At 39.3% G+C, this 24,617-nt stretch overlaps 1 protein-coding gene across 7 annotated transcripts in view; it reads left to right on the forward strand.

The window, feature by feature from the left end:
* The first annotated feature begins 712 nt into the window (after nucleotides 1-712).
* FUBP1 (far upstream element binding protein 1) overlaps nucleotides 713-24,617 on the forward strand; it is a 34,507-nt gene continuing 10,602 nt past the window's right edge. For 5 of the 7 annotated variants that reach the window (XR_010025956.1, XR_010025955.1, XR_010025957.1 and 2 more), the window contains exons 1-17: nucleotides 713-925; nucleotides 4,381-4,471; nucleotides 5,333-5,395; nucleotides 6,199-6,240; nucleotides 12,366-12,405; nucleotides 13,716-13,765; nucleotides 13,859-13,930; nucleotides 14,229-14,286; nucleotides 17,394-17,556; nucleotides 17,639-17,737; nucleotides 17,831-17,932; nucleotides 18,333-18,435; nucleotides 18,528-18,628; nucleotides 19,452-19,593; nucleotides 22,262-22,422; nucleotides 23,314-23,465; nucleotides 24,196-24,275. Coding sequence is in view for 4 of the 7 variants with exons in the window: in XM_063137092.1 (XP_062993162.1) it covers nucleotides 812-925; nucleotides 4,381-4,471; nucleotides 5,333-5,395; nucleotides 6,199-6,240; nucleotides 12,366-12,405; nucleotides 13,716-13,765; nucleotides 13,859-13,930; nucleotides 14,229-14,286; nucleotides 17,394-17,556; nucleotides 17,639-17,737; nucleotides 17,831-17,932; nucleotides 18,333-18,435; nucleotides 18,528-18,628; nucleotides 19,452-19,593; nucleotides 22,262-22,422; nucleotides 23,314-23,465; nucleotides 24,196-24,275 (1,633 nt within the window). In the remaining 3 variants the exon portion in view is untranslated. The remainder of the gene's footprint in view (nucleotides 926-4,380; nucleotides 4,472-5,332; nucleotides 5,396-6,198; nucleotides 6,241-12,365; nucleotides 12,406-13,715; nucleotides 13,766-13,858; nucleotides 13,931-14,228; nucleotides 14,287-17,393; nucleotides 17,557-17,638; nucleotides 17,738-17,830; nucleotides 17,933-18,332; nucleotides 18,436-18,527; nucleotides 18,629-19,451; nucleotides 19,594-22,261; nucleotides 22,423-23,313; nucleotides 23,466-24,195; nucleotides 24,276-24,617) is intronic. The other 2 variants (XM_063137115.1, XM_063137124.1) reach the window with 1 other exon arrangement.

Genomic DNA, 24,617 nt, shown 5'->3' on the forward strand with positions numbered 1-24,617 from the left:
ATAGAAGTATAGCCGCTTTATATTCTTCTGGGTTACATGTGCTTGTTCCCAAGACAGGCCGCTCCCTGTTGACTGCTTATGTTTATTAAACCTGTAACTACACAGCGCTTCGTCGGTCTCACTGCGACCCAGTATTTTGCAGCGACCGCTAAAGGTAGCCCAAGCTCGTTACTATTTCTGTGCCTTGGAGTGAGAGGAAAAGACGCTGCCTGAGGCCTCCCTCGTTTCACCCGCCCCAACGGACTCACTCGCTAGCCAAGAGGCCAATGCCGCAACGACAGCGTCTCTCCGCGAGGCGACGGCAACTCCCACAAGCCACCTCCCACCGCGATTGTCCGGGCGCGTCGACTGAAGAAACGTCAAAACGAGACATGCAGAGAGGAGGGGAAAGAAAGCGCCTCACAACAACTCTCGCGAGATATACCTCCCCCTGAAAGGTGACCATCGTGTCTCGCGCGGGAAGAAATCGCGCGCGCGTTCTTTCTTCTTCTCAACTGAAGTTTCACGTATCCCCTCACCAGGCAACCCCTCCCATTCGGTTCTTGGAAATCTCGCGCTCATTCGCTATTTCCAAGTTCCAATTCCCATCTCGCGGGATTTCCCTGAAAACCTCTTCCTCTTCCTCTTCCCCCCCCATGCTTCTTACCCTCGAAATCCCGCGGCCTATTCATAGAAATCTCGCGAGGTTTTTTATCAACCTCCTCCTCTCGTGGAACACGATAAGACGCAGGAATGTGAAAGGCTCCCGCCCGCCGCCATTTTCTTTCTTTCTTCGCAGGCAGAGAGCGCGGTAGGAAGTGGCGAAGCGGACATGTCGGATTACTCTACGGTGCCCCCTCCTTCTTCGGGTGCGCCCGGGGGAGGCGGAGGAGGCGGCGGGGCAGTCAATGATGCTTTTAAAGACGCGCTGCAACGGGCTAGGCAGGTGTGTATTGTGGGTACCGGCCGATTGATGCCGTTTCTTTGGCCGACCTGGCTCCTCAGGTTCTCAAGCAGGCCGCTGAACCACCCCATCCACCGCTCTGCGTCCCGCGCAAGGGCAGCCGGGGCACGCCCTACCCGCCGCCATCGCCACTAACCCGCAGGCCTCCGGAGGTGCTCCGGCTGTCCCCATTCCAGACTGGGCGGGTTGTATTTCTTGGGCCTTTTCAGTACTCGCCTCGCTGAATACAAAGGCGTGGAAAGGAGGTCTTGTGGTACCTCCGCTACATCCACGCTAACTGGAAGAGGAGCGGGAAGACGGAGAGAAAGAAGAATTAGATTTGAGGGAATAATTCGTGTTTTTACCCCCTTGGATTTCCCCCACTATCCCCTCTTTTTTCCTCAACCTCATAATGGCGGTGTCCTTTATGCGCTTTCAAACCGGAGAAGTAGGCGGGCGTGTCAGCGCTCCTGATTCTTCGGACACTGTTCTCCCCCACCCACCCCGGTCCCTCCTGCGCTGTGTCTATGAGGAGACCTCCTTGTTTCCCCACACATAATTCCTGTGAGTGTAGTGATCTTACTCGTTGTAGTATTTCTCACTACACGCAGTGGGGAGGAATTAATCCACGTTCATAGTCGAGAAGATATTTTCTGACCGTATGCGTTAACTCATTTTTAGGTTCTTCGCTATTCAAGATACCTTGTTCGTTTTACTCAGAACTAGGGGTTTCACTAATTTCTCCACGCCTTCCATCCAGAACATCACTTCTTTTCATCGGAGAATTTTTTTCTCATAAGCTGCCCATCCTCCCTCTCCGCTATTCACGCGGCAATTAGAGGGTCTCCTTTTCTCTCGCACTTTATATGCCCTCATTGATTGGGTTTGGAGTGTGTGGAGGGATGCTTAAATCTGTTTTTTGTGTATAGCCTGCTGCGTGCGTGAGATAAGAGCAATTTCTAGATGGGAGAATAACTTCCCTTCCTTTCTATAGGCAGTAATGGAAACCAGTTCTGACTGACAAAAACATCTCTGAAAATGTCCATGCATTTTTCTTGATTTGCTTGTGTCTTGAAGTGTTCCAGAAAAAGGAATTAGCTGGGTTATTGCAGTTGGTGTTAATTGCAGCCATACTTAGAACTAAAGCTCCTCTTCAACTTACTTTGTTACATGAAGCTTCCTTGTTTTCTAGTAACTTGTTAAATCCAGTTAGAGGTGACTTGTCTCTTTGAACTAAAATATTTAGTATTCACTTTAAGGAATGTGTGTGATCTGAGAATCTCATTTTCAGTATTTCTTAATTTTTAAAAGTGAAGATAAAGTTAAGCTAACATTTGGTTTAGAATTTCTTGCATTCAGTCAAGGAATTTCTGTTCAGACGCAAAAGTATCATACCAAATTTAGCCAGACAGGTAGCTCTTTATGCATTTGCGTGAAGTAGGGCAAGAATAGTACTGAAGCCAGCAGCTTGTAGGAATAGTATTGATGGAGAAGAATTGTAGTTACATTGTTTAAGTGTATATACAATTACATAATATTTCTATAAAAAAAATTAAGTTGTGGACTGCCTAATTGAACATTAGCACAAATCTATAAGGTTAAATAAAACTTAAGTATTATGGGGTGTTTTTTAAACCCTTCATTTCCACTCTTAGGGCTGAAGAGAAGTCTTGCAAATGAGATGTTTGTATATCTTAAATTTATAAGGCCAATAATCTTGGTTTGTGCGTTAATGGGTTTTTAAAGATATGATTACAAATTATTTTGCTAGACTTCTTTCCTGTCCTGTCTATAGGCTGAGGGCAGTTTAGAGTACTCCTTAATCACATATGAAGCCACCTAATGATGTGCTAAATCCAATTTGGCACTGAGATGGCTTAGATATAACACCAAACCATGGCACAATGTTCTGTTTGCACTCTTGTCATCTCTCACCTTGCACTGCAGTTCTGTGTTCCTCTACTTGTTTGGAACTATGACTTGCAATTCCAACAGGCAAACTATATTTTGCTTCAAATTAGGGAATGGAGAGAATTGCTGCACAGGGAAGGGTGGTGAAGGGAGTTACAAGGCCATGGCTGACCCACTCTGATTGTATCTTACATTTCCTGTGAAATTAAATGTTGTAATCCTAATCACACTTCATTTGGAAGTAAACCCATTTGAAATAAAAGTGTGTATAGGGTTGGACTGTTGGGGGGAAAGTTCCATTGAACACAGGATTTACTTAAATAATACAGGGTCTTGTTTTAAAAGTGAAGGGACTATAGCTCCGTGGTAGAGCATCTGCTTTGCATACAGAAGGTCCCAGGTTTGATCCTCAGTATCTCCTGATAAGACTAGAAAAGCTCTTACTTGAAACCCTGGAGAGCTGCTGCCAGTCAGTGTTTGCAATACTAGGTTTGATGGACCTATGGTCTGACTCATAAGAGAGCTTCCTATATACTTAAATTGGGTGGGTGAGTACAAAATGCATGGGTCCACCTTTACAAAGTGTACAACTGCTTGCATAGCAAGTACATCTGTACGCTTGTTTACCGTTTATAAATATGTCTGGAAATATTACAAAGTGCCACTACATTTAGTTGCTGCATCCCTAGGCTTCCATCCCCACCACAGAGGACCCAGGCAGACTAACAACAATAACAACCATTCAGCCCAGTTTTCAGTGATGGATGATGGTAGCAGCACCATCTGAGTGCTGGCCTCTAGAGTCAATGGTTGGGGATGATTCAGGTATCCAGGGATACATCAGTTCCCTATAATTCCCATAATTGTTTGAGAAAAATAACAGGACAGTCTATGTTAGCTTCTCAACTCTGTTATGAGGTTCTCTGAGGAGTTGCTTGCATATTTATGCCTGCCACAAGCAGACACACTTAACTATAGCTAGCTTATGTTAGGGATAAGCAACCTGGTACCCTCCAGATGCTTTGGCTTGCAGCTTCCATAAGCCCCAACATGCATAACTAGCTGTCAAGGATTATATGAGTCCAAAACCTTTGTAGGACTCCAGATTGTCTACCCCTGGCTTAAGTAGTCACCACTGTATATATTACAACACTTGTGTATCTGAACCTTATGGTTAAACTGACATCACTTATCTCTTAATAAAAGGGTTTTTTTACCCTAATTTTTAGATGTGCTTCTAGAGCTGCAATTGTAAACAATTAGACACAATCTATTTTCTGTGCAATTTATTGATTAACAGCTCACTAATGTGTGGCGTGTTAGCCCTCTTGACAAAAGCAAATATTTGCTGATGCTATTATTACTACTACTATTAGTAGTATTTGCATTCATATACCGCTTTTCAGACAATTACTGTTTCCCAAAGCGGCTCATGTTAATCAAAAAGAGGCAACTATATTTTTTATTGAATATATATAATGCAAAGTAAGATTTAAAAAATTTGCTTCTTCTTTTTTGCTTCTTTTTTTTTTTGCTTTTTTTTCCAGATTGCAGCAAAAATTGGAAATGAATCCGGGACATCAGTGAATTCAAATGATTACAGTTATGGGGGACAGAAAAGACCTCTTGAAGATGGAGGTATGCTGTCGATCAATATATAAAATGCTAATATATTCCATTCTCAAAGTTATACATGCTGATTGAAGAGTGTGTGAGAGAGCACATGTTAGACTACCTTTATTTCAAAATAATTTCTGATAGAAGGCGGAATAGTCCATCTTAAACATAGGCATGATATTTAGATATGACTGTAATAAATTGAGCTATGTTAAGAGATTTCATCTACTTTTCTGAGTGGATAGTGATATTCACATTTTAATAACTTGTGCTAAGGTAGGTAAACTATTATTTAAAATATATCTGAAGTCTGGTATTGAAGCTTTTGTATTAAAGGATTAACTTTTTCTGTAATCATGATTTATTCAAATTCTGCTTAATTCATATTAATGTTTTTCAAACCTGGGGGTTTGGTATATGAGTTGCATTGTGCAGGTGCAACATTTTTAAATGCAATGTATTTCATTGAAAATGTCATCATTAAAGCTAGATTTGGAAGAACATTTCTTGTTCTGACTTGTTTGAACTTTGATAAAAATCATGCTGTGATTTTTTTAAAATTCTAAAGCATAACTGAAATATGTAGCAAGTGTTTTTGTTTTTTAAAGCTTGTGGGCCTAACCGGGTTTAATGTTTATCTTCCAAAAAGCATTGTTTAATACTTTTTAAATTCATGAAGACAGTTTTCTGATCTTGGAGGATTATGAAGGGTTTGAAGGATTACAATTTTGTTTACAGAAAATTTCTAAGGCTCTTGACAAGGAGTACGTGTGTACTTTATTAAAGTGCCTTTTTATTAATAGTGAGGCTTTTAATATTCAAAAATGAGCTAATGATGCTTCAAATGATGTATGTAATGTATTCTTTTTATTTTATGTGTAGATGGCTCTTGGACAAGTCCGAGCAGTACAACACACTGGGAGGGAATGCCCTCTCCTTTTAAAGGCAGGAATTTTTATTTATTACCTGTGTTTAGTATGTAAACGTGAAATAAACTAGTGGATCTTTTGAAATGGATGACACAAATATTTCTTGGAATATGTGTCTGACTTTTACTGCACTTAATTATCGTGGTTCATCATATCCTGAATATGGGGTGGGAAGGAAACATTTGAAGTAATTTTTATCAGATATCAGTTATCTACGACTTTCACTCATACTAAACGGATTTGGATAGTAGTGATGGTAGTGGCTTTGAATCTGCTGTTTTGAAGTCTTATGCCGTGAAATTTTCAGTATTTGGTCAGGAAGTCTGTATGTCAGTTCCCAGACTGAGATTGCATTGCTATGTGTTGGTTAAACCTTGAATTTTGATTTCCTATTTAGTATTGTGGTTGTTGTCAGACATAATTGTAAAATGATTATTTCTCACAATGGTGGTTGTTTCAGTTTTTGTTACAGAAGCATCATTAGCTTTAGTGTCAAATTACTAATAATACAGCTAAATGTTTGTTAGTTACGTTTTAGTGACTGGACATCCGTAATAGTGTGTTTAAACTTGTATGCCTTATTAAACCTCTGAATACTTTATCTGATAAATGGAAATACTTTGCATTTTTCCCCTGATTATACTAACCAAGTGTTAAACATATAAGATTTTTCCTTGTTTAGATGACCTATTCCCTGAAATTCAAAAAAACTTGCTAAAATGCATTGGACAAGTTGCATTTTGCACTTCTGGAACAGCCATTTATTTAAGTTGTCTATATTTGTGGCCAAAAACATTTAAAACAATCTTAATTTTTCAGATCAACCAGAGCCTAAGAAAGTTGCTCCTCCAAATAATGATTGTAAGTATTACTATTTTTTTACTTGCAGTATGTGTATTTTTCTGAACTGTTTACTGTTCTGTTCTGCAGATAATGATAGTATACGATTGTTTATATGCAAGCAGTGGTTGCATGCATGTATTATATATGCTGAGTCTTCTCTCAACTAGCACTTATTACCTCTGCATCACATACTGCTTTTAACACATACTCTCTATTGTCATACTATGTACAGGGATTCTATTGTGTGGGGTGGGGGGATTAAATGGCTAGGTGAGCTTGCCACATGGCTCTCTGGATCACAGCTTAATACCTGCTTTTTAAAAGCTGTATTTGTGTCAGTAAAAGTAGTATTTTTCTAAAATGGAATGCTGAATGCTCTGTGATTTTTGTTCGGAAACCAATTCTAGGCTATAAGGGGGAGAGAGTGTTCCACATGTAGCTTCCATAGCACAGGATTGCACTCAGGAGGCTGTACATAAGCAGCAATGGAAGGAGCAATCCTGTGGCCCTTAGCATCTGGGGGACATAAGGTATTTTGGATTTCTGGATCCGAGGCGGAAGATAGACTCAGGAGTCTGAGCTCCCCACCCCTTATAGCTAGTGTGGAGAGAATCGTGCTGGCTGCCTCTATGAGCTCGCAAACACAAGCTTGTAGGAGGGGTGGATGGTAAGGAGATTGGGGATGAGGGGATACTAGCTGCCCCCCAGCCTCCTTCCCTCCCCAAAGCTTTCGCTAGACAGGCAAGAACACTCGTCTAGCTAAAATGTAGAGCATTGGTTAGATCAAATAGGATTGCGCCCGAACTGTCTTAAGTAGAAACATGTCTGACAGTCACTGATAACGTTCTTGTAGCACAGCTATAGGATAGATGCATGTACAACTTGATTTCTATATGAGGGGGGACTTCATAGCCTTGAAAAAAACTTTCTGCAAGCAACTGTGTTAGTGGCTAATTACAGACAAGTTTTATTGCAAGTTTTCTGTTGCTTACTGGCCTTTTACATAAAGGAGGAAACATGTGAAGGCAGCCAACTATAGTTCTCAAATATTTTACTGAAGAGACTGGTAGGTCTGTTCTTTCCTTGAAGACTATTTTCTTGCTCAAACTATTATCTATCCTTTTCTTATCAATCTTTATATAATACTGGGCTCAAACATCAAGTGTAAAAGTTTTAACTGAATTTACAAAATGGGTTGGGTACAGTACTGCATGAGCACCTCAGCTTCCCACTTCCCATATCACAACTTTTCCAAAGAGTCCCCAGACCCTCGGGCAATTTATTTTATGGGGTTGCAGAGAGATGCTGTGGGAAAGCCCTGCTGTGGGAGCAGATTAAAACTTAGGCAATTCTAAATCAAGTGTGTATAATGCAACTTTATACTTGTGGTTCCTTACCTTGATTGCAAGTACATCTTTTGGTTCCGATTTTTAAACAAGTTTCCTCTCTGAATGGAAAATGTTAAAAGATACACAATAAGTAGAAAAAATGCTGTGTAAAACAGTGGCAGGACAAAATGCCATCAAAGTAATGGGTTCCATTATAAGCCAGCAAAAGTTCATTTAGAATACGGATAGTGAAATCAATCATTGAATCAACCAAAGAGAACAGTGAAGTTAGCTGATGTAACTTTTGATGGATTAATAGACTAAAAAGCTAACGTAGCTTGTTGTTTCATAACATTTAAGATATATGCTTCCCCATGTTCAAAACCATTGTCTGAATAAATCTGGCTAACAGTATGCTGAAATGTAATAGCAACTCACCCAATGAGGCAAGTTGATAAGCAGTTATTAAAATATAATCCTAGGCCTTGCCTAGGTGAGTTGCTAGATTCAATATTGATACTTGGACTGGCAGCAATGTGTGGCTGCAGCATAAAAGTATTAAATCTTGTTCTAGCTGGGGAAATATAGCTTGAAATGTAAGGGAATTTACAATAGGTCTCCAAATAAAGTTATGAAAGCCTGGGTGGGGTGGAAGAACTTAACAAAGCTACAGATATTCTTCTGTGTCCCCCACCCCCACCCCAGGCTCAACATCAAAAAAAAACTTAGAAAATTTTGAAAACTTTGAATTTAATGACAGAAATATTTGGTTGGATTCAAAGGTGCCCTTCTTTTTGTGGAAGAACCTCTCACAAAAGGCTGATAATAAATCTAAAGATGATATTCTACAATCACAAGTAGGATAACTAGTTTAGACTAGTATATTCTGGTAGCACTTCTGTAAGTGTTTATGGGAAAATATTAGTGAGTATTTTTCTTTTGTTCATGGTTCATTGTACCCAACTTGTAGCTTCAGTTGTTGTACTGTGCAGTATATATTTGGGTGTTTGAGAAATGCAAATTGGCAAGCATATTATATTACTCGTGTACAAAAGTGTATAATGCAGTCACCATTTTTTCTTGCCATTTTGAAATACCAGGGCTGTGGAGTCGGCACATAAAACCTCCAACTCCTTTATTCATGGCACCCCCGACTCCTTTAATTATATATCGATATAGGAAATAAATTTCCTATATATTTCCTACATCGACTGCAAGCACACAACTTTTTAGAACCCTAACCTGTTAAAGCCCAGGTCTAAAGGCTATAGCTAAGACATTCTGGTTTTGTTTTGTTTTTAATTTATTAAAGATGTGTTACGTGATATGCTCTCATTAGACCCATGTACAACTTGCACACATTCTAATAAGACTCACGCACACACACTTGTAAAGAATCTTTAGACATTGGTCATAGAGCGTCTGTGGCTAAGTAAGTTCTTATGTAAATGAATTGCTTGACCTAGCCTTGTGATTGCTCTCAGCCCCATTCCTGTGGTTTTTTCCTCATCTCTGTTGGAGATGGAGGGGTGAAGCCACCTTGACTGTTGGCTGCCTCAAAATGGAGTCTACTGCTCACTCACAGGAGAGCTACTTCGTAACAACTGTATTTTATTCAGTTAAAAGTGAAAGTTTGTTTTTGTGCTTTCCTTTCTTCCCCCACTCCCTCCCTCATACACCCCAAAAACCTCTTTCTTCCCCCACAAACAACCCAGCGGGGCCTAGCGCTTACCGCAACCAGCCAAGATTACCAAACTCCTTCTTGTGCTTGGAACTCACATACTTGGAGCACTTGAGACATGGTGACTCGTCTGAGGCACTCTGGAAAAGGCAGCACACTGATCCATCTTTTTCTTTGCTGCTGCCGATCTGCTGAGGGGGTCTGAATTTCTCTGGCCAGCTGAGCTGCGAATCTGGTATTTTTGTCCAACCAGCCAGAATATTTTGGAATTGGCTGGAATCCAGGACAATCTTGGTTTTCAGGGACGTATCGCAACTCTGTATACAGTTTAAATTTATTAGGAGTCAGTACATTTTTACCGACTCTGACTCCAGTAACCCAAAAATTGACTCCCAACTCCACGACTCCGACTCCACAGCCCTGTGAAATACCACCTTGTTGTCCATCAGCAGGTCAATGTTTTGAAACACACAAAATCAAAACCAACCTAACATGTAGAATAGTTGAGAAATCTTAAATTGTCTCAAGTATGTGATGATCAAAATGAAAATGTAGTATATGAAGCTATCAATTTTTCAAACATGATTAGAGAAACTTTTATGGCACTAGTTTTCAAGAATATATTTGCTGTTTAAGCAATCTTGTACTTACCTACTCGGAAGTAAGTATCATTTAGTTCAGTGGGGCTTATTCAAACATATTAGGTATAGGATTGTGGCCTAAGTGATTTAAGATGATGACTAGTTCTGATTAAAGTTACTGAGGTATTTAACCATGCTGCAATGTGTGATTTTGATATGTTAGTTCAGTGTTCCAAAGTTTGGCAAAATATCAATTTGATTGCTATTTTTTATAGTTAAGGAATATTTAAAATTCGCTTGTTACCAATAAGTATTCAGTGACTTACAAAAACAGAAAAGGCTGTACATTAAAGAATAAACATCAGATATTAGAAACCACAGGTTTAAAAGCTCAACCATAAAAATCAGAAATTAAACTAATTAAACACAGCTTCAGAATTCAATATTAAAAGCATGTTTAAATAAGCAACTTTGACTTCTGTCTGAAATACAACAAAGAAGAAGCCGGAGGGTTCTCCAGTGCAGCATCATTCCAAAGCTCCAGTGCTGCCATTGAGAAGGTGCTGATCTTTATGCTTACTCAGTAGACAATATTCCAAGGCTTGTGCAGATTGGTATGCGAGCAGTCAAAGATTTTCGTCTTGAGGGCAGCATTTCCTCTGGGAAAAGCTGTTAGGGATTGGTTGCCAGTTGTGGGCGGAGCCACCATCCACCTAGCCCCTGGGCTATTTCACAAAAATTAAAACAAAACACAATATAAAAGCACAACCAGGATAAAACCAAGCAGCAATGCAGAGGGTTAACCTTCCCTCCAGATATGTAAATCTCCCAAATGTCCCCCGTGTGGTTTTAAAATAATATTCCATTCCATTGCTATTAATCAAAGCATTTTCTTAAGTGCTGTGAGAAAGGGATGAGGAGAGGAGGTTCCCCACCTCTGTTTTACATCAGGGGTTTTACGTTACACAGCTTAAATTATATGGCTTTAAAGACCAAGAGCAGCATTGAGAAGCAAATTCGTAACATTTTCACTAAAACCAGGAATGTCTTTTAACTGCATAAAGTTGAGATCTATTTCTAAACTCAAATACTACAACTTTGATTTTCGTTAACCACGTTCTTGATAGTTGCTATTTTCAGCTATTTAAATTGTAGGACTGCAATCTAGTTAAAGAAATTTTAATCAATTGTCATTGATTTTACTGTATGTGCATTCTATGCATATGAATACATGCTAGATTTTTAATGAAATACTACATTTTTCAGAATCATGTATATTTTTCTTTCACCAGGAAATAACAAAAAGTCTAAATGAACAAATATGAGGGGTGTATTGTCTGGGTATATGGAGGTTCCTATTGATAAAGGACAAAACTGACTTGCATGGAACAGACTAAATATTGACTGCATAGTATTTTGTTCTCCGATTGGTCAGCCAGATGCAGTTCTTTCCTCTTGCTTCAAATGAAAGCACGTTGCAAGCAGAACTTTGAGTTTGGTGAATATTTAGACCAGGGGTGGGCAATGTGTTGCCCTCCAAATATTTTGGCTTGAAGCTCCCATCACCCCTAGGCACCATAGCCATGGTGAGGCATAATGGTAGTTGTAAACCAAAACATCTGGAGTGCTACACAAGTTGCCCACCCAATCTATACCTAAGCATGTGTGGCGTGACTTTCCCTCAGCACTTGATAACTACAACACGAAGACTCGAAATATGTGTGAGTTGACTGCTTATTCATTGGGGAAAGAAAATGAATCTTGAGAGGCAGTCTCATGAAAGATTGAAGCAAAGTAGTAGTGTGGAAGATAGAGGACACAAAGCGTAAAATCAGGGCTGAAATCCTACATACACTTAAGTGTGAGTTCCATAGAACTAAAATCTGTATAACAATGCATAGGCTTCAGCTGCAAAAGAGGGAATGGTATATCTGGGAGAGGAGAAAAGAACAAAGAGGAAAATAAAGGTTTGCAGGTGATGAATGAGATTGGTTGTGCTCTCTTCTTATTTCTCACCTTGCACGTTTGCTGTTTGTCGGTTTCTTAAGTTTGCACCCAACTGGCATTTACCTTTACTTCCAAACTGGCAAATTATTCTTTGTGCTTGCCCTGCAAACTAGGGTTTAATCCTGGTTTGCAGGTTAAGCACAAGCCATAGTTTGCCAGTTCAGGTCAAGCAGCAAACTGGGAAAGAAATTGTTAAGCTGAGTGCTGTTTGGGGGAGTAATGCCCAAACAGGTTCCCTCCAGGTTCATTCTACTTATACCAATTCATGGTTTAATCTGAATTGAGACATTTTATCCAGTGATGTGTTTCCATGTGTGAGTAAATTACTGTGCAATCCTGTGCATGTCTACTCAGAAGTTCAATGGGGCTTACTCCCAGGTGTAATCATGAGGTTTGGCATAATTGGGAAAACTGATTAAAGGTATGTAAGTGTATCGTTAAAATTGTGTATCGTATGTTCATGTGGTAGGCTGTGTGTTGCACTTTGTCTTATATTGCAGAGCATTTTATACAATTGATGGTCTAATACGTAATATTTTGTTTTAGCTTTTGGAAATCAGTTACCGCCCATGCATCAACAACAAAGGTAGGATTTCCCCCCTTTAACTTGATTCTAATAGCCTTCCCCATCCTGGTGCCCTCCATATATATTGGACCACAACTTTATTCTTCTACATATGGAAGGCACCAAGTTGGCAAAGGCTGTTTCCTGTTGACTTCTCCTGGAAATTTATAAACCACTGCAAAATTACACATAACTATCACCGTCAGGAATGAGCCCAGTATGTTCAAATTGTTGGCTTGTGTGTTTAATTTGTCCCTCATGAGCAAAACTAAAGCTTCCAGGAAGGAAGTGGTTGGAAGAAAGAGTAGTTGATATGATCACTTAATTTTACAATAATTAGAACCTTGCACAATTGGTATATTTATGTTCAGTCTGCCTTTAATATTTTAGAAACAGCTGACTGAGGTATGATATAAATGGAAGTGCTTGTGTGCATGCACTTTCTGAAAGCAATCAAGCTACTTTCCAAGGAATTAAGATGTTCTCCATTCATTTGACTGATGGTAATGTAGGTGAATTTAGTTTCTCCTCACTCATGCTTCAAAACCAGATGCCCCATCAGCCCCAGCCAGCATGTTATAGTTCAAAACATTTGGAAGACACCAGATTACCTACTTGTGGTGCAGACAAATCACTGTCTCCTTCAGTACAAACACGCAGTGCACAAGTAATATCTCATGCTGCACTTACCAAACATAACAAATCTGAAGTAATCTAGAAAACATGCATTGGTTGTGAGAGACTGTTCAAATAGGCAGTGTTGCTGAATTGAGCCCTGCTATAATTGCTACAGTCTTTAGAATGCCACAACCTTATACCAATACAGGTAATGTTGCATTTCAGAATAAGAAATGGGGCTAAATACCCATTAACTTAGAAAGAAATGAGAAGTATGTATTCATTATTAAATTTCTTCCTTTTTAAAGTGTGTATATTTTTAATTTCCTAGCCTTTTCCTTTTCTTTCCCAAATATGTATTCATGTGTTTGGTCTTATTCGTGATGGTGTCTTAATATATAATAGACAATGCTATTATATCTTTCCATGGAATACATAAATTATCTAAATTTTCAAATCCATAGAAGGGTGTAGAATTGTGAGTGCCTTCTAATAATATTTGAAGCATTAATATTATTGTATTTTGAAGCAGATATTGGACATATTGGAACAAATACTACATGCATTAATAGCCAGTTTAAAAAAATCAACAAATCTGGCAAAGCAGAAAGCATCAATTTGGATTCATTTAAAGTATAGAACAAAATGTAATTCTTTAGATAACTGGATTCCAAGCTAGGTGCAAATGTTAGTTTTTGTTATATTTTGTTCAGGTCTGTAATGACAGAAGAATACAAAGTTCCCGATGGAATGGTTGGATTCAGTAAGTAATGTAAACTTACCACAATATAATAAAACCTGTAATAAATTCTATTAGTGCAATGATTGTTGGTGGTTTTTTTTTCTGTTTCTCAAGTAATTGGCAGAGGAGGAGAACAGATATCTCGCATACAGCAAGAATCTGGATGCAAAATACAGATTGCACCTGGTAATTATTTAATCTCCGATACGATTGTTGTTCCAAGTACATAATGCTAGTGATTAACGTAGCAAACAGTCAAACCAATAGTCTTAGATTACTTTCCAGTATGGAGTATAAATGAACATTCAAGATAAACTACTTTGAAGAGGGAGGATAACTAATGAGTTAAAAATTTAACAAATTTTGGACAGTTGATTTTGAATATCTGTTTGGAAGGTGTGATTAAATGTTAATACATAACTACTAATTACTGATTTGTTTTGTTGATTACTAGTATTCATACTGTAATGTTTCCATTTTATAGATAGTGGTGGGCTGCCTGAAAGATCTTGCATGTTAACTGGAACTCCAGAATCAGTACAGTAAGTGTTTACTTAAACATTTCCAAGAAGCTTAAATGCTATATTGTGAGCATTCAATATTTTATCTAGCATAGCTATGCTAGGTAGGAAATTTCCTGTGACTTGGAATGCAGAATTTTCATTGTTGCTTCAGTAGATATGGCTAAGCTTGCATGACTTGAGATGATCTTCCTGTTCAGTCAGTCCTGTCTCTAACCTTTTGGAGTCCTTTGAGAGTGTCAGTAAATGTGTACAGGGGGGATCTGGTAGTCATTGTTTACTTGGACTTCCAAAATGCTTTTGATGAAGTCCCTCACCAAGGACTCATGAACAAACTTAGCAGTCATAGAATAAGAAGAGAGGTCTTCTTAAGGATCAGAAACTGGTTAAAGAACAGAAAGCAGAGAGCAGGAATAAATGGCAGATTCTCCATAAACAGTGTCCTGCAGGGATCTGTACTGTGCTTTTCAACTTATTCATAAATGATCTGGAATTAGGAATGAACAGTGAAGTGGCCAAGTTTGCTGGTGACCCAAAATTATTTAAAGTGCTTAAAAGGGAATTGCAAGTGTAAAGTGATGCACACTGGGGCAAAAAAAAAAATCCCAACCTCTGAGGTAGCAGTGACTTACCAAGAAAGAGATCTTGGAGTTGTGGTGGACAGCATCCTAGTAGGATCATCATTACAACAGATACCAGTCTCTTTGAATGGAGGACATATATGGAGTTCAAGGTGACCCAGGGAAGCTGGACAAAATTAGTCTAAGAAGAGCATCAATGCTGGAACTTTGGGCCATCAAGTTGGTGCTAATAGCCTTCCAATGAGACATGAGGAGGCTGCATGTGTAAAAAAGATGGACAATGTTTTTCCAAAGATCTTCATAAACAAACAAGGGGGCACAAAACTTCACCTTACACAAGGAAGCTTTAGAAATCTTGACATGGGCAGAGGAAATTTGGCCCCAATCAAACCCGAATAGCTGGAAGTAAAGTTGAATCAGGTAGCCGACTGGCTATTTCACCCACAAGTTTTCAGCAGATATCTTCTTCGCAACCCCAAAGATAGACCTATTCCTGGCCCCTCAAAATGCAAAGCAGCCGTTGCTTATGACACAGAAATGGTGGGGTCTTGGGGCTTCTATATTCCTTTTTGCCATTGCCTCTCCTAATGAAATTTCTCAGGAGGCTCAAGGATCTGCAGGTGGGAGTACTTCTAATGGCCCATTTTGGCTGCGTCATCCCTGGTTGCTGAACTTTGTCAACCTGTCAATAGCAGAATGCTGGAGACTCCAGGACCAAGAGGATCTACTGTTGCAGGGGCTGTTCTTAACACACAGCCTTATATGCCTGGAGACTGAGTAACAATGGCTTAGAGACTCAAGCTCTTCAGAAAGGGGTCCTTAAATCCTTATTAGTTTCCCATAGGTTATCCACTTACAAGATATTCCAACACTTCTAAGGTCTTCCTGTCTTGGTGTAAAAAGGAAAACAATTGGCAGGCACAGGATATTCTGGATTTTTTGCCCTCTGGCCTGGCCAAGGGATTGAGCTCTAATACCCTGTAGAGACAGGCTGTGGCATTGAACAGTATCCTAGGTTGCAGTGGTGGTCCTGAACCCTTAGCCCATCCACATCTATGGCGGTTCTTAAAGGGACACCTCTTCTGAATCCCCTTATGGTTCAGAGGTGTTTCCACATATTCCCATTTTAAAATGGAGTTTTAGATGGCTGTGATTTTGGCATGTAGTCTGTCCGAGCTGGGAGCCCTGTCTTCCAACCCATTGCTTTGTGTGTTCCATGAGGACAAAGTGGTTCTCTGCCCAAACCCATCATTCATTCCTAAGGTGAATTGTCTTTCACAGGTCTCAAGAAGTAGTACTGTATTCATTCTGTCTTAACCCTGTACATTGGCAGGAGAAGAACTAGCATAAATTAGATATTAGGCGAGCTCTACAATTTTATTTGGATTGGACAGCTCTGGATAGGGCAACAGAATATCTTTTTGTGTCCTTAAGGAGGCTTCCCTCAGGAAGCCTGGGTCATCCATATCCAGGTGGCTCTGGAAGTGTATATATGTTGTATGTCAATACGGGGAAACAGCCTCCCCAGGGAGTGATGGCTCATTCAGTTGGGGTTGGCCTCCTTGGTGGGTCTATGATGGAGGTCCTCTCTAGGAAATTTGCAGAGCTACACGTGGGCCTCAGACCATACATTTACACAGCACTATAAGGTGGATAACTACTCTTTTGATGACTCCCCTTTTGGTAGGAAGGTGCTTCTGTCCTGGGATGCAGTTCCCTGTACACCCCCCCCAATCCCCCGGCAGAATGGCATTGCTGTTATACATTTGCATTTTTCCTGGAGTCCTGAGAAAAAAGGAAATCCTTAAATGTGAATTTCTGTTTCAAGAACTTCCAGAGGGCATGTGACTGCCTTCAATCCAATGTATTTGATGTTTGGGTGGAGGTAGTAGGGCTTCTGGCTGTGTATCACATGTGGGGTGGTAGTCAGGGATTCCTGGGGCTGAATTCCCTTTTTTCTGATGTTTCTTTTGTTCTATCATTTCTAGTTACTGTTTTTTCCTTCTAGTAGCTGACAGTTGTATTAAGTGTTTCTGTGTTATAGTTAATGTTTTTTCCTTCAAGGTAGTTCGGGGGTTCTCTGCTTTTTGAGTACTGGTCTTGAGATCTAGGATTCCCCCACCCCCCAATACTGGACAAGACCAGCAAGACATTGGCCTTGCCTGCTGTCACTAAGGGTAGACTAATTTTCATGACCTCTGGGAGTCCTGGAAACCGACATTCATGATTAGAATTTCCTTTTTTCAAACCCAGAACACAGCTGTGTCCTCCATTTTAATATGATTTCTAGCATTGTGAATCATTCTAACCTTGCACTGCCAATCTTTTTTGCTATTGCTGCAGACAGTAAAATATAAACTCCAGTTACTTGGCAGGAAGAACAAGCATTATGCACTTGAGGAAACAAGTTCGTATTCATAGATGTGCAATTTTAAAATAGTTTAATTGATTTTCTAGTTACTCATTACTTATTTGAACTTGCTGTTTGTTACCAGTGATGGGATGTTTTGCAGTCCTTTTGCTATAATAAATTGTATCTTTTTCAAGGTCTGCAAAGAGATTGCTTGACCAGATAGTTGAAAAAGGAAGGCCTACACCAGGATTCCATCATGGTGATGGTCCGGGAAATGCAGTCCAGGAAATTATGATACCAGCTAGCAAAGCAGGATTAGTTATTGGAAAGGGTGGAGAGACAATAAAGCAACTTCAAGTAAGCTGATGAATTTTATTTTTAAGTAAATGCATGAGAATTTAAATTTGCATGATCTGTACAGGTTAATTTTGTTAAATAGGAACGAGCAGGCGTTAAGATGGTAATGATTCAAGATGGACCCCAGAACACTGGAGCAGACAAACCTCTTAGGATCACAGGAGATCCGTACAAAGTTCAAGTAAGAGATTTTAAAATTTGAAAAAATACAGGTTCCTCAATGTGTAGCATTGTCAAGACTACAGAATCTAAATTGTCCTTAATTCTCTTTTAGCAAGCCAAGGAAATGGTTTTAGACCTAATTCGTGATCAAGGTGGTTTTAGAGAGGTGCGCAATGAATATGGGTCAAGAATAGGAGGCAACGAAGGGCTAGATGTGAGTATGATAATATTTTCTGCAATATGCCCTTTAGAGCATTTTTGTGTTGTATTTACTTTCTGTACCAATATGCAAGTATTTTGTCCTTCATAATTCTATCAGGAACTGAAAATGTTGTAGAAAAATTCTCTAATTTAAAACACCTTGGTCCAGATAAATTTGATCCCTGTTAAATATAGCTTGAAGTGTTTAGAAGAATTGCCAGCTATCCTGCTGTTACCTTAGGACATCCTTACCTAATCATTTTCCGTTCCACTTTATGTAGCTTGTTTGTAAGTCTTGATGTGTCAGAACAGTGATCCGAGTTATATAACTTTACACATTGAAACCATTTTAGTTTGGTTTCTGTTGAAAAATTAGTTGAACATTGTTTTTAAAATAAGTTTTGTTTCTAAAGGTCCCAATACCACGATTTGCTGTTGGTATTGTAATTGGAAGAAATGGAGAAATGATAAAAAAGATACAGAATGATGCTGGTGTGAGGATCCAGTTTAAACCAGGTGGGCTGCCTATATGTATAAGAATAAAGATTATAGTGTTTTCCCCCTAATTTGTAAGCAAAACGTGTTTAAATATTCCATCTTTCTTCCAGATGATGGAACAACTCCAGACAGAATAGCCCAGATCACAGGACCTCCAGACAGATGCCAACATGCAGCAGAAATTATTACAGATCTTCTTCGAAGTGTCCAGGTTGGTTAATAGTTGCTAGAAATGTGCGTGTTTGCAGGCAAATTGAACAAAGTATTTTATTCTATCTATTTGCTTGTAATTTCTAATTAATAATATTTATGTGATTTACAAATCTTTAAAATTCAAAGGGAATGGGGAAGTAGCTTTTGTATTTGTGATAGTTATTCTAAAAGGTGTGTGAAATTCTTGTTTAACAAAACTCTAGTCATATAAACAAATATTTACCAGCCTACCTCCAAACACATAATTACATTAGTTATTCTGGACTAGAAAGAAGGAAAGAAAAGAAACTTCAAATGATCATTGCCCAATATTGTTTCTTGCTCACCACAGTGACTATAGAAATCTATAGTTTCTAACATGTTGGTAAACATGTTAACAAGTTAAGGAAGGTCAAACTACATTAGATTTGCTGCTTTACACTTCTCCTTCTGTGATGTGCACATGCATGTTGAACTTTATCTAAGGAGTGAACCATTGAGGGGAGCTGAACCTTTCTTCCCTCCCCATGATCCCTTGTTCCAAATACTTTTCACCCAGCTCACTTCTGGTATCAGGGCAGTATCCAGTGGTGTCCTACTTAGATTAGGCCCATTTACTGCAATGGGTCCACTCCAATGAATGATACCCAGAAGAGCAGAAGAAGGTAAAACATGCTATACCTTCTGCAAAAGTATAATTTGCCCCTCTCCATAGAAACAATTATATTTAGTGCTATGTATATCAATTCTCCAAATGTTGACAGTGGGCAAAATAAGTTATTTTTCTGTACATTGCAATAATTTGTCAACATAGCTAATTGTGCCTTTTCATCTCTGTCTAGGCTGGCAATCCTGGTGGTCCAGGGCCTGGTGGTCGTGGAAGAGGTAGAGGTCAGGGCAATTGGAATATGGGCCCGCCTGGTGGACTACAAGAATTTAATTTTATTGTGCCCACTGGAAAAACTGGATTAATAATTGGGAAAGGTAACAAACTTGATCTGTGTTAGTGAGATGACTTATTTGATTGTTTCTTCCATTTGGCATATAAGCATCCAACGATGGATTAACTCGTACTACTGCTCAGAAGGCAGGAACCACGTGATATAGTTTCTTTTTCCGTTATTCTTTCCCTTTACACTTCTTCAGCTCTGGTTTGTGATGCAGCTTGTAGCAGAAGAAAAAGGGCTTTAACAGGGATTTACATTTAAAGAAAATTAAGAGAATCTCAGTCCATTCCTAGCTTCACACCAATCAGTGTTTGCCTCCTGCCACTCTGCATACCTCAGGCCCACTTTCTATCTCTCAACTACTCTTTACCTGATGCTTTGTCATTATCTTTCTCAAAGCTTTGTTTTTCCTTTATTTAAAACCCCCCAAATGAAAATGTTACCACTGTCCAGATTTAATTGCTTCTCTACCCAGTGGCTCCAAAGGGGAAACAAAACAGCCTGCCTGCAAAAAAGCCAAAAATCAGAATGTTCTCTTCAATTATTCTGAAAACTCTGATATGAGAGCCTGGTTTACTGGAAAATTGGTGCCATTTTCTGCCTTTGAATCCAAAACTGATTTTATAGCAGCATCTGCCAGAGGGTAAAAAAGACTACAGCTGTGTGACATCCTACCTGATCAGGAAGAGTTTAGTAGCTGTTGTTGAATCAGCTTCAAAATCGGCTTGAATCCAAGAGGCCTCCCAAGCCCAGATAAGTCATTTCCCCAGGGAATTTAGCCGCACAAGACCTACCTCTTCTGTATTCCATACCTGTTTTTTCCAAAAGCATTTGGAAAAATTAAACAAGGTTCTATTTCTGACATTAATGGGCAGCTAAGAAAAGAGCCAAATGCACTCATAAAAGGGGCAGGCTTCTTTCCTCTTCTTATTCATGTCTTTCTCCAAGTAAGAAAAACAGGAAGAGCTCAAAAAACCCTCCAAAGTGTAACCTCTCTGTTCTATTAATTCCTTAGAAGACTCTGGTTATGACTTTACCAATCTTTATCTCCTCTCTAGAAGGAAAGTCTTCCCCATGGGGGCCTCCTGAAGTGCCATGCATAGTTCCATTTAGCCACCTAAAAAGTGAAAGGCTAGCCTTCCTGAAAGTGGGCTTTCCAATAGAAGTTGGCAATGTTCTTGTGGCCTCCAGGTGGAAGTTTACCCATAGAATTTACAAACCCTTCTGGAGAAGAAGGGACTGAACCACAGGAAGTCAGTTATCCGCAAACTCTTGAGCGGGGGGGGGGGGGGGGGGGCGTTGGATTCGATAGCCTTATAGGCCCCTTTCAACTCTACTGTTCTGTGATTCTGCAAGCAAGACTGAAGCTAGATCTCAAGTCTAACGTCTTAAAGCACTAGGGCTCTGCCCTTTCCTCTACTTTCCAAACCAGGCTCTATACTGCTTGGATCTCATCTCCCTTCAAGATAGTCTTTTTAATTATCACATTATCCAGGAGAGTGTCAGAACTTAATGCTCAGTCAATTAACTAAACTCTGCATCTTCTTCAAAGCTAGGATAGTACTCAAAACACCATTCTGAAGATAACTATTTTTCAGTAGATCTCAGGTACTAATCCTTACTTCCTTCTGCCACCCACTGGAACATTCACAGCACAAGCTAGATGTCTGCATGACCTTCAAAATCTAGTTTGAGTTAACAGAATCTTTCAGACCAATGCAGTCCCATCTCCATGGGCCAGAAGGTGTCTAACTAACTCTACAGTAGCTTCTTGGGTAAAGACCTGTATCTGTCTTTTCTACAAAGCACACCTAGCTACTCCCCTCTACAAATAACTGCTCACTCAAATCAGAGCAGCCACTACATCAACTGCATTTTCCATAAAAATGCATCCATCACCAATTTTTTCCAAGTGACCACGTCCCCTGCAAACATCTGCCCACAAAATATATAAGCTTGATATTCTTGTCTCTGCTGATTTTATTTATTTCATTTCTATATCTTCAAATAGCCAGCTCATAACAGTTAAAACCATAAAATACAACGTTACAATACACATAAAACTTTTAGAATTGTAAAAATACAATATAAAACTAAATTTAAAAATTGGGGTGGCCTTTAGAAGGAGGGTGCTCTACCATATTATTCATCTCCTAGGGCAGCCACCTTATTCATCCAGGATGCTACATCCCACTGTTGGATGCCTCCTATGCCAAACAGAACTGAGCATTAGTACTCACTGTAAAGGCATATGGAGGCATCCAATTCCCACACCCAAAGCACAGGCAGGTCTCCTCAGCAATGTAGCTATGTATACTCAGGCACATATATATATGTCTCTTTACATGTATCTGGGCCTATTTATATTTTCTTTAAATGTTCATAACAGTTAAAAAAAATGCTTTGTTCACCTACAAGTTGGGTCATGAAACAGAACTGAGGAAAGGTTTAGAGCTAATAAAACACGATTGAATTAAGGTGGCACCACAAATCCAAATACAGTCCAAAGTGCTGCATTTGATTCAAGTTTCTGCAGAGTTTCAAGTTTCTGTTTTAAATTGTAAAATCATCAAAGAGATCTTAATTTGTTTTGAGTTGTGATTACCATTGTTCTGGACTTGTATAACAAATGCACTCGCAATATCTTTTAAGAACTTCTGTCAAGTTCAGTGTAATAGTTCTTGTTTTTATTTTTTTAATTTCAGGTGGTGAAACTATCAAGAGCATTAGCCAACAATCTGGTGCAAGAATAGAACTTCAAAGAAACCCTCCACCAAATGCAGATCCCAACATGAAATTGTTTACTATTCGGGGGACACCACAACAGATTGATTATGCTCGGCAGCTCATAGAAGAAAAGATTGGGGTGAGTCTTCTGGAAAACCACCTTTACTTAATTGCTGTGTTGGGTAGGGTGAAAGCAGCTGCTGTGGTAGTTGGGCAGGAAGGCAGTAAGTCAAAATAATAATAATATGGATTTCTAAGTTGACTTTGTGCAGAATATTTTTCCTTATAATGTAGTCATTGGCATCTTTGTACAGAAGTACAAAAATATACTTGCCAACCTTATTTTTCATAGGGCAATTTGAGTGTTATATATGGCAAGCAGTTATGGGCAACTGAACTGTTGGCTGAGTACAAGACTAGACTATAAAGTATTATCAGTCAACAAAATCATGCTCTTAAATTAGTGCTCTTAGTGCATTGATTACTATGAGAAACTACATGTGAACCTCATGATGTAAGTTGTGAAAAATATACCATATTTATTTGATTCTAAGACCATCGATTGTTTTCTGTTGGTGTAATTTCAGTACCACCAACAGAAAAAAATCTTTGATTCTAAGAAATAATAAACGCACCCATGATTCTAAGTCGCACCCCGTTTTTAGAGATGTTTATATGGGAAAAAAGGTGTGTCTTAATCGAAGAAATACGGTAAGGTGGCTGCAGAATCTTCCTGTAGAAATAGGGCAATAGTCAATGTTGTGTGAGTGAATTTTCACTCATGCAATTCCCCTTCCCCGCACCCTTCCAAAACTGCCCTGTAGGGGAGAGGGGGAATTCATTCTGCCAGTGGTGACTATGCTGCTGGCAGATGAACATAGTTGAATACACTAACTATGTCTCTAAGGGAACTGAAAGTGCCAGAATGTCTTCCCTGAAGGAAGAGTTGGGGAATAGAACTTTTAATAGAAAATTTGGACAAATTTGTTCCAATTAATTGAAGCCCACTTGCATTTTATCTTTTTTACAGGGTCCAGTGAATCCTCTAGGTCCACCTGTGCCACATGGGCCTCATGGTGTTGTTCCTGGGCCACATGGGCCTCCTGGGCCACCTCCTGGGGCTCCAATGGGACCTTACAATCCAGCTCCTTATACACCTGGACCTCCAGGTCCTGCACCCCAGTAAGTAACTCACCCCCACAAATAAGTTTGCAAAAGTTACTAGCTTACAAAATAAATAGTAACTTGCTTAGAGATACATGCATGAATTTGAAAGCCATTAAACTGCGGTGGGTTATTGCCAGAGCTGAGCCCTAGAACCCAAGATTTTTGAGCTTTAGTAAAGTGATGCCTTCATTCACCAAGTAACCATAAACTGTCTTGTACACGCCACAGCTATAATCCATACAGGTGTGAGTTCCAGGCAATTTTTCCCTTAATGCCTTTGCTGTAGAAGGCTCAGCTATCGAAAGCTAATTAAGAATTCACTTCACAGCTTTTTTATACCTTCTCTGGGTAAGGGAAAGGTAGATACGATTTTCTGACAAAACCACACTCTCAGAACAGACATAAAACAAGCTGATTACTTCAAGTCATTATAATAATTCTAAAGAGTCCTTACAGTAAGGATAGCACTGAGCTGAGCATGTCCACATGGGTTTTAAAGGGATTGACTCCTGCTGGGGAATATGCTGCAAATTCGTGGAGCTGAGTCAGAATAGGAGTGGGCACTGCAGGCCAGCTAAATCCAGTCCCCTGCTCAATACAAGAAATCAAAACTTGAGACTCTGCTGGAGCATTATCTAGTCACCTATGGCATCCAGGTGATTTATTAATAAAAAGCCTAAAGTTAACTGCCGCTAATTTCCATTTGTATTTAATGATCTAATTGCATGTGGCACTTCCATTTTAGTGGGCCTCCAGCACCATACGCTCCACAAGGATGGGGTAATGCTTATCCACACTGGCAGCCACCTAATCCTCCAGATCCTGGTAAGAAACAGATTTTTTTTAAAAAAAAACATTTAGAACTATGCAACATGTCTGTACATGTAGTCTACTTTGACATTCTTTCTAGCTGAAATGGTATTAGACTGCAGTGTGCTACAAGTTAAAGAGAGAAAACAAAGTTATCTAAGCATTTGAAACAAAGGTGCTCATGTTTTTCTTTAGTTTTCTTGACTTGTATTACAGCAGCCTGGCCTCTCTTAACCATAAGTATAGATCTGTATTCTAATATTTTATATGGACATTTCATAGGTTGCTAAAATATTTTTTAATACTTCAATTATTGGTGCCGTATTCTGGTTTTTAAATTGAACCTATTCAATTTAA

Source organism: Elgaria multicarinata, chromosome 1, assembly GCF_023053635.1.
Source record: "Elgaria multicarinata webbii isolate HBS135686 ecotype San Diego chromosome 1, rElgMul1.1.pri, whole genome shotgun sequence".
Lineage (NCBI taxonomy): Eukaryota > Metazoa > Chordata > Lepidosauria > Squamata > Anguidae > Elgaria > Elgaria multicarinata.